This window comes from Lathamus discolor, chromosome 9 (assembly GCF_037157495.1).
Source record: "Lathamus discolor isolate bLatDis1 chromosome 9, bLatDis1.hap1, whole genome shotgun sequence".
In the NCBI taxonomy this organism is placed as follows: domain Eukaryota; kingdom Metazoa; phylum Chordata; class Aves; order Psittaciformes; family Psittacidae; genus Lathamus; species Lathamus discolor.
The window spans coordinates 13,584,809-13,594,173 of NC_088892.1; the positions used below are offsets into that span (position 1 = coordinate 13,584,809).

Below are 9,365 nucleotides of genomic sequence, written 5' to 3' on the forward strand. Positions count from 1 at the left end.
ACTAACGTTTTCCCAGCCAAGCCTCTGCTTTGCATAATCACATCTGTGCAAGAGAAATCCCCAAAAGAGAACGCTAAAATATTTAAGACAGCATTGAAACGAAGCGCTTTAGCAGTGGCTCACTGATGTGCAAAACGGTGTGTGATCACCAAGAGCCAGCTGTCGCAGGGACAGCTCTTGGGCAGGTTAACTGTAGCTCAGGGGATGTTTGGGTGCATGGTGGGGTACAGGTCTGAGCACCTCATCACAGCTGGGCTCAGGGAATACATACGGTGCCTGGAGGTCCGTGACTCCCTGAGCATCCTGTGTGCAGGTGACAGTACCGGCAGAGGTGTCGGGGGGGGTCACCCAGGGTGACACTAACAGAGTTCTCTCAGTGGGGTCTGAGCCACAGTGGTGCCAGGCTGTCTTCATGACGGCGCTCAGACGGTGCAGAGGGGCTCAGGGGGGACGCAAGGCCCCGCAGGGGCAGCCCAGGCTGTGCTCCCGTGCCAGGCATCGGCAGTTCGCGCCCCACCGGAGGTTGCCAAGCCAGCCCTGTCCCCCTCCCACAGCCAGCGGGTGAGCGGGACGCAGCGGTGCATCCCACCCAACGTGTCCGCCGACACCCCTGTGTAAGGCAGCCATTTCATCCTCCTCTGCAGCGCTGCCTCTCACCCCACTTCACCTCGCCTCGCGCCGCCTCTCGCCATGGCCGATGCGGCCCTGTCCTTCGCTAAGGATTTCCTCACCAGCGGCGTGGCGGCCACCGTCTCCAAGACCGCCATCGCCCCTACTGAGAGCATGAAGCTGCTGCTGCAGGTGAGGGCTGGGGCTGCAGCAAGGACGCAGGTGCCGGGGTCAGGGGGCCACGGGGCAGTGGTGCTGACGGCTGTGTCTCGCCCTCCGCAGGTGCAGCACACCAGCAAGCAGCTCGCAGCCGATAAGCACTAAAAGGGCACCATCGACCGCATGGTGCGCATTCCCCGGGAGCAGGGCATCCCCTCCTGGCGTGGCAACCTGGCCAATGTGGTCCAGAACTTCCCCACCCAGGCCCCCAACTTCACCTTCAGGGGTAAGTATCAGCAGATCTTCCTGCGCGGGGTGGACAAGCGAACCCAGTTCTGGAGGTACTTTGCCGGTAACCTGGTGTCCGGGGGTGCTGCCGGTGCTACCTCCCTCTGCGTCTCTACCCATGTGACTTGGCCTGAACCCACCTGGGAGCAGATGTGGGCAAAGCCAAGGCTGACCAGGAGTTCAGTGGGCTCGGCGACTGCCTGCTCAATGTCTTCTGGTCGGATGGCCTCAATGGCCTGTACCAGGGTTCAGTGTCTCTCTCCAGGGTATCATCATCCACAGAGCTGCCTACTTTGGCATCTGTGACACTGTGAAGGGTAGGTTGACCAAAATGGCACTAAAACGGAGATGCTGGGCTGCGGCAGGCCTGCAGTGCGGTGCTGGTGGCTCACCAACCATTCTGAACAAAACCTCTCTCCCACAGGCATGCTCTGAGACCCAAGGAACACCCCATCATTGTCAACTGGATGATCATGCAGACCGTCACCGCTGTCGCTGGTTTCGCATCCTGCCCTTTTGATACTGTCCATTGTTGCACGGTGATGCAGTCTGGCTGGGAAGGAAGTAAGTTTCTTCTTCCTTGCGTAGAAAGTATCAATCACGCATCCCTGAATCAACAGTTGGTGGTGGAGCTGAGGTGAAGGCAGAGTGGCTTGGCTTTCACCAAGCTCTGTAGATATCCTCACTCCTTGTGAGCTGGGGGTGTGAGAGAAGCTGCAGAAGTGGGTTACAGGCAGGGTGCATGGATGGCTTAGTCTCCACAGCGTAGCTGTAAGGTGGTGTGCACAAGCCAGGTATACGTTCAGTGGGCAGGAACAGCAGAATTTGCCCAAGGATGTTGCAGACTAGTGTCTCTGGGCCAAGAGGAGCCATCCCTGGTAGCAGGCATGGCCTGGCTGATTGTGCAATAGCTTTTGGGTCTGGAAGTGTTGGTGTCAAAGCAAACAGTAGCTGCCTTCTGCTCGAACTGGTCCTTCCAGTGTCTCCAAGGGGTAATGTAGCAGCAGTGTATCTCCTGGGCAATTTTGTGCTCTTATGTGCTAATACAGAAGAAAGTCAGTCAAGAAATGGGATGCATTTGAGTTTATGAAGCTGGAGGATCTTAGGCGGTGTTGAACCTGGATGTCGTGTGTCATGAGCATCCGATTCCTGATGCTGTCTCCTGCAGCTGACATGATGTCCACAGGCACCCTTGACTGCTGGTGGAAGACTGCCCGGGACGAGGGCTCCAAGGCGTTTTTCGAAGGTGCATGGTCAAATGTACTTCGAGGAATGGATGGTGCTTTTGTCTTGGTCCTCTGTGATGAAATCAAGGAGAACGCATAAGTTGCTTTCTGTTGTGAACTGGCGTGTTGTTTCATGTAGTCCATGACCGTTCATGGACGTGTTTGAAAACCATCTAGTTACTAAACAGTGATGGCTGATGTTTATACAGGTTGGCACGAGGCAGGAGCAACTGCCTGCTGCCCTGTCTTTATCAAATTGTTCTCCCTGATGGGACTCGCCATGGTTTCTGTTTCAGTCACTCCTGCTTAAAGAGTACAAAGAAACAAAAATCTGAAGCCAGCTTTCCTCCTCTCATGTTTGTTCTTGCAGCATGAGGGGGGTGGGAGTCTGCAGTGACTATAGAGGAGAAGGAACACCTCCATCCTGCACGCCTCGCTACCTGCTAACTCCCTCCAGCAGGTAAACACAGGGCTGGCTGCCAGGGAAGCTCTGCAGTGTTTCCTACCCAGTGGTTCCCTGCCCAGGTGTGGGCTGGGGTGGCCCATGTGTGCTGGCTCTGTGCCACCAGTCCTCTCTCAGGCCTTTCTGCTCCCTGAAGGGGATGAAACCTTGTTTAGAAGGTGCCAAGTGCCTAAGTCTTCTGCAAAGCACAGCCTTCCCCATGGTGCTGGATGCCTGGAAGGCTGGAGAGAGGTATTTGTTGCTGTCTGCAGGAGCAGAGCTGGCATCATGTACTCTGGCTTAGAAACTGAGCTGCCTACTCAGGCATGCTAAAACCCAGCCAGAGAACCTAAGTGCAGGTAACTGCTGCTCATCTGTGGAGCCCCTGGCCTGCTTTGCCCACGCGTCGGATGTTGTGTTTTGGGGATGTAGAGCTGGGCACAGCCAGCCAGCTCCTTTGGCAGAGCTGCGCTTGCCAGTCAGGGAGTCACATCCCCAGGCCCATCCCTTACCCCTAGGAGTTAAGCTTGTCCCAGCCCCAAATTCTAGGGGAAGGGGGAAATTCCTTCATGCTGCTGGGGCAATGCGGGGCAAACACTGCAAGGCTGGGCAATGTGTGTGGCTCGGCCTTTACCCAGAGATCTCTGTGGGTCTGTGAGCATGCCACAGGGCAGCTGCCGGGTTTCTGACTGGGGAGCTGGGGTGGTGAGTGGATGGTCTGGTCCTCTGACCTTCAGATGAGTGAGTCTTGTCGCTGCCCCCATACCTTTGGTGCTTTGGCTGTCCAGGCTTGCTCAGAGCAGTTGATCTCAATCACTGACACCAGGCTCAACCACTGCTGAGACAGCAAAACAAGCCTCTGTGTTGCAAAGTGTAGTAATTGTTTTTATTGCTGAAAGCCAAATGGAGCAGCTGGGCATGAGTGTGCAGCACTGCCCCACTGCAGGCGGCGGGACATGCGACCCTGTGAATGGCCGTGTGTGCTCGTGATGGGGAACGTCTGCGTGTTGAGATTGCCGTGCTGCTGAGCCGAAAGCCTTTGCTGGTGCTTTTCAATTGCCCCTGGGCTCCTGGTGAGATCCCCCCCTGCCTGTGATCCATGGAGCAGTGCCACACATGGCAGGCAGAGGAGAGGGCTGAGGAGAGCAGGCAGCAGGCTGAGAGGGGGCTGCACCATGGGGCAGCCTTACCGGGAGCCCTCTCCTGCTGCACAAATGCCGGCTGATTAATGGAGGGCTCTTGGGTTTTACTGCTCCTGCTGCCAACATGTTCTGGATTTCAGGGGCTGCTCTGAAATGCTGCTGGTTGCTGAGCATGGCGCATCCTTTCCTTTCCCTTCTCCTACAGTGGATGTGTGGCTGGCCCGCTGGCACACAGGGGTAAGTATGTCATTTCTTCCTCCACACGGTGGTGGTTGACCAAGGTGCTGAGCCAAGGCTATTGTGTTGGGCTGCAAAGGGAGATGAGTTAGGGGACACATTAAGTCCTCAGCCCTACAGCATTTTGCACTGGGTTTGGGGTGCAGGGCTGGCACTGGGTGAAATGAGTTGTAGCTACCCAGGTTAGTTACTGCTTTTGAGACTTGGGAAACAAGCACTGGGGCATGGGAGATGACGGGTAGAGCCCTAAATGGGTTTTCCCTGCGCTGTGCTGCCGGGAGCATGGGCTGGCAGACCCCTCTGGCCTGGGGCTCCCAGAGGATTTAACCTCCCTCTCCTGGCAGCTCCCCAGGAGCACTTTATCTGGGGAAGCAGGCTGGGGGTTCAGCTGCTGCTTTTGCCTGTCACAGAAGGACACTATGGAGGGATTAAGGACTTTGTTCTTGTGGGGAAACTGAGGACAGGAAGGGGCCTGGTGCCCCCAAAAAAGGAAGGATACATCCTTAGGCTAAGCAGAGCCATTTTCCCAGTCAGGGTTATAAAACCAGATGGAAAATCTTTATTGATTATGAAGTCTTCCATAGTAATTCTGGGGGATGAAGCATCGTGGTCATTGTTCAGGTTATTTGATAATACTTGGTAGAGTAAAAACATCCTAGGAAAAGTATTTCAGTTCAAATCCATAACACGGTATTTAATCCCAAGTAAAGCAATAAGGACTATAGAGCACTGTTACTACATCACACAAGAGACACAAAATATTATTTCCCAAACAAGGTCCTTTATGCTCCCATTCTTAATGTTGTCTTCATCCAAGTCCTTCGTGGTCAGCGCATTCAAAACAATTTTTCCTTCTCCTTCACATTTTACGTCTCCAGGTACTGATTCTGGTTTGCAGAATGGGTTAGTTCACACGTGCAGTTATATTCTACTTTAAAGGATTGCCCATTGTACAGGTAACCTCCAACTGCCTATCTGTACTCATACAATTACTGTGTAACAGGCAGGCAGGTTTTGGTTTCAGTAGTTCAAAACAAGGTTGGATTTCATTCTCTTGTACCAGGCAGTTGTCTGTTGGGACACTGCAATTCTGTCAAGCTGCAGCTTTCCAATGTTCAACAGGAGCTGAGGGTTAACAGCCGCAGCCAGGCCTCTGACAGCCTGTCTGCTGCTCAGGGTGAGCAGCAGCACCGTCCCCAGCCTGGCACCCAGTCTCCTCCGCCTGTGTGGGAATGGCACATGTCTCCAGCTGCTGCACATTTTGGACACATTTAAAATAACAAAATGAACAAGAGGCACAGAGCTTACTTTTGTAGCCATTTCTTTGTTGTACAGTTGACCTACAGCTCTAATACACTTATGCAAACCTTACACATTTGAAAACTACCAAAATAAAAAGGTGGGTATTTGAACTCAGGAAGGCACCCAGTGAAGATTTTCCAAATGTAAATATTCTGTCTGGAGCAGCTTGCTCCTGACACTGCATCTGTAGAGAACTGCAGCTTCAGCAAAGTCTCCAGTGCCGTTGGAGTTACTAAAATTGGTACCAGAGTATCAGTTATGAGAGAGAGTTGCTCATCCTCCAAGCTGGCTGCATGCAGCACATTGCCCTTGAACACTGTCTGTTACTTCTGCTCTGTTGACAGATCTGTGATAGCTCCTGGTAGCTTCTGCTCTCTGAATACTCAGCAGATGTGCAGCATTTCACTTGAACTGGTTATCAATCAGGGTTCCTTTCATCTTGGCTTTCTTGGCTTCCAACTCAGCCTGATTAAGAAAATTGAGACAGAATGAAATAAAGGCTGGATATGTTTCCCTTCAGTGCTCCAGTGAGGTTTGGTCATCTTGTCTGACCACTGGGCAAGCTTTCTCACACCAGGAGCAAGAGTAGCTCATGTTCTTTCTGGCTCCCTCCCCTGATGTACAGGACAATGACCACCTTTGAAACCATAAAAAGTCCAAACCTAACTGCACAGGAGACAATTTCATCTCTTCTGTCCTCAGGTGGAAGCTACACATTTCCCCACTCCCCTTCCACACTATCCTGTCCCAGCAGGTAAGATCAGCTGTGATGTTCTTCCCATTAATTCTTCAAGTGACCCTTTAGGTACCCGCTGAGCTGGCAGCTCCTCCAGCAAGGAGGAGCTTGGCCTCAGCTTGCCTGACACCTCCTGGCAGAGACCTGCTCTGGCAAATAGGCTTGACCGGACAGCATTAGGGGGTTGCTCTAGTTGGCAAAGCCATGGCCTGGTTTTCCCTTTCCTTGTTCCTTGACCAACATGGGAAGTCTCCCGGCAAAAGCTCTGCTAGGTGCTCTTCAGTCAGTTCTGTTCAACTCCGTACAATTTTAAGTTCAGAAGGACTAGGAGAACATCTCTATAAAACCTGTAAAGGAAAGGTCATCCTCACAAAGCTACAAGTCAGCTAGGACTGTAGAAGGACCTTCAGTCCAATCTGCAAGACAGCTTTTGTGTACAAACACAAATAGATCTCAGGAATTCGCATTGAACACCAAAGAAAAACACTCACCAACTCCTGTAGCCGCCTTTTGCTCATGCCTTTGCGTTCCAGCTGTTTCTCAATCACTTTTGCATTCTGTGCATAGGAGTCTGCAATCTCCCTCTGAAACACACAGTGTCACTTTGCAACAGCAAACCCCAAAGTAACACCACCTCATCCAAACGGTGAGATGACCACTGGCTCTCATCAGTGCTCAGGACAGCTGTTAGGTTCAGATGCAACTGCCACCAAGGACAGACAAAACTCACCGCTTCAATCTCCTCCTCCTCTTCATCAATTGTGGAGACTGTGACAGAACTGAACTTGCCCATGTCTTTGGTCCGTTTGGTCATCATCACCTAGGTGAGAAACGGAGTATTTCCTTAAACCTTGGCAACAGCTCTGCCACTAGAGATCACTCCCCCTCCAATGCTTTTAAGGCTTCTCATGCAATGTGTTAGGATTACCTGAACTCTGTGGGTGGCAAAGGAGAATTATCCCTAGTGATTTCAGGGGATAGAGCTGTCATTATCAGAAGCAAGCTCACTGATATGTAATAGATGTGTCATATTTTGAGAATCGCTGTGCAGACCTAATTACAATGGAAACTTTCTGGCAACTGAGCCGAAATGTCAGGCACAATCTAGATTTCCCAGATTATTTTGCTTTCCTGTAGTGCTACAACTCCAAGCTGCAGTGACCTCTGTAAAGGAAAACTTAAGGCAGATAGAAGACACCAAACTGAGCTATTGTTTCGAGGTCCTTTTCTTTCTTTTTTCTCCCCTTTGCCCCCACCATTAAGTGATTTTACTCACCACACCTTGTTGAAAAGCAGAGATAACCTTTTTACTTATCTAAAGCTGATTACCTTTTTGGGAGGTTCTTGTTTCTGAGTATATATGTTTGTTTTCCCAAAACCCTGGCCAAATTTGACCACAGCACCATCAACAATGAACGTCACAGGAGCATTTTTCTGTTGGTGTTGATAAAAGAGCAGCAGTCCACACCTGGAAACAGTAGCACAGCTAGCTGTGAGAAAACACGGATTCTGGAGTAAGGTGTTCAGCTCTTGGGCCCCCAGCATGTGAAGGCTGTGGAGCTGTTGGAATGAGTCTGGAGGAGGCCAGGGAGATGCTCTGAGGGCTGGAGCAGCTCTGCGCTGGAGCCAGGCTAAGAAAGCTGGGCTGGTTCAGCTTGGAGAACAGAATACTCTGGGGAGACCAGAGCAGCTCCCAGTGCCTAAAGGGGCTACAAGAAACCTGGAGAGGGACTTTTTACAAGGACATTTAGGGACAGGACAAGGGGGAATGGCTTTAAACTGAAAGAGGGCAGAATTAAGAGATTGGGAAGAAGCCCTTCACTATGGAGAGGCACTGGCACAGGCTGTGCAGAGCAGCACTGGCTCTGCCCCATCCCTGGCAGTGTTCAAGGCCATGACAGACAGGGCTTGGAGCAAGCTGCTCTAGTGTAAGGTGTCCCTGCCCATGGCAAGGGGTTGGAACTGAGTGAGCTTTAGGGTCCATCCCTTCCAACCCAAACCAGTCTGGGATTCTGGATTCCTACGCTACCGCAAAGCCAGGCTGTCAGAGTCACTAAAGAGCCAACTCGGTCACTCACTTGCCACACTTCTTCCTGAACTGCCGCTCTATGCCTTCGGGTCTGGGGAGGAAGGAAGAGGTTAAGAGGAGCGCGCAGGCAGCAGGCACGGTGCCCGGCCGAGGGATCCGAGCAGGGCGGCCCTTCGGAGGCCTCGGGAGGCAGAGCCGGGGCCCACCTGCGCAGGAAAACGCTCTCCTCCTCCTCCGCGTTGCAGAACTTATGGGCGTGCTTGGCGGCGTCCATCACCCGGGCGCGGTCCCGCGGCCGCATCGGCAGCTTCTCCAGCTGGCAGTCTGCGGAGAGCGGCGGGGCCTGGCTGGCGGCGCGGCCGGCACCGGCGGCACAACCCCTGCCCGCCGCGCCCCGCCGCCTCGCAGGCCCTCAGCGCTGCGCGCCCCCGCCGCGGCTCACCCAGCACCAGCACCATCTGCCCGCACAGGCAGTAGTAAACGTGAAGCGGCTTCTCCCCATCGTCGTACTCCTCGCGGTCGCGGGTGTCGGAGCACACGACGGACCGAGACACCACCTTCGGCATGGCGGCGGCTCGGAGCGGCCTTTCCCCGCCCCACGCCCGGCCTCTCCGCGGCTCCGCCCGCTGAGCGTGAGCTCGCCGAGCGCTCCGGAGAAACAATGTCTGCTTCCGGGCTCGCCGCGGGGCGGGACTCGCTCCCGAGGCGCGGGGCTCTCCCCCCGGAGGGCCGGCGGCGGTGCGGCGGGGCTGCGGAGGCACGGTCAGGGCAGCACCGGCCTGCGTTGGACGCTTGCTGCAACGGCAGCACTGAGACCTTGGGTCAGTTCTCTTCACAAACCGGCCTGAGCTCGGCACGGGAGCAGGAGACACCGACCCGATCCCTTCACACCCTGTGCCGGCTCTGTCCGACTGCACCCCTCGGGAGCTCCCGCAAGCGGGGATCTCTCGTGAACGGGATCTTCCGCGAGCACAGGTCCTTGTGTAATTAAAAAGAAAGCACTGAGCAGAGCCCCTTTTGGACAAGCCCCAGGACCCATCCATTTCTCACTGCACAGGCTGGGTCAGGGCAGGAATGTGAGGGATGTGGGTGTGATTCGTGTCAGTAACTTAGAAAAACTATTGGATTAATTTTTGCATTAAACTATATTAACAGAGGTAAACTTTAACGGACTGATACATGCTTATGTGAGATT

At 53.6% G+C, this 9,365-nt stretch overlaps 2 protein-coding genes across 2 annotated transcripts; one reads left to right on the forward strand and one right to left on the reverse strand.

Annotated features, from left to right (window-relative positions):
• Window positions 1-65: 65 nt before the first annotated feature.
• SLC25A5 (solute carrier family 25 member 5) lies at window positions 66-2,622 on the forward strand. Its single transcript, XM_065689626.1, is given in 11 exon segments — window positions 66-349; window positions 352-389; window positions 392-442; window positions 444-664; window positions 666-801; window positions 892-1,162; window positions 1,165-1,296; window positions 1,299-1,373; window positions 1,481-1,504; window positions 1,507-1,620; window positions 2,225-2,622. Coding segments are annotated over 11 exon segments (1,365 nt in total). The 5' UTR covers window positions 66-204; the 3' UTR covers window positions 2,383-2,622.
• A 2,017-nt stretch (window positions 2,623-4,639) lies between these two features.
• STEEP1 (STING1 ER exit protein 1) lies at window positions 4,640-8,794 on the reverse strand. The gene is made up of 7 exons (XM_065689679.1): window positions 8,613-8,794; window positions 8,377-8,494; window positions 8,220-8,261; window positions 7,471-7,609; window positions 6,872-6,961; window positions 6,633-6,725; window positions 4,640-5,870 (listed from the first exon to the last, which is right to left on the reverse strand). Exons 1-7 carry the CDS (start codon window positions 8,734-8,736, stop codon window positions 5,808-5,810), a joined length of 669 nt encoding a protein of 222 aa, XP_065545751.1. The 5' UTR covers window positions 8,737-8,794; the 3' UTR covers window positions 4,640-5,807.
• Between the last annotated feature and the right edge of the window lie 571 nt (window positions 8,795-9,365).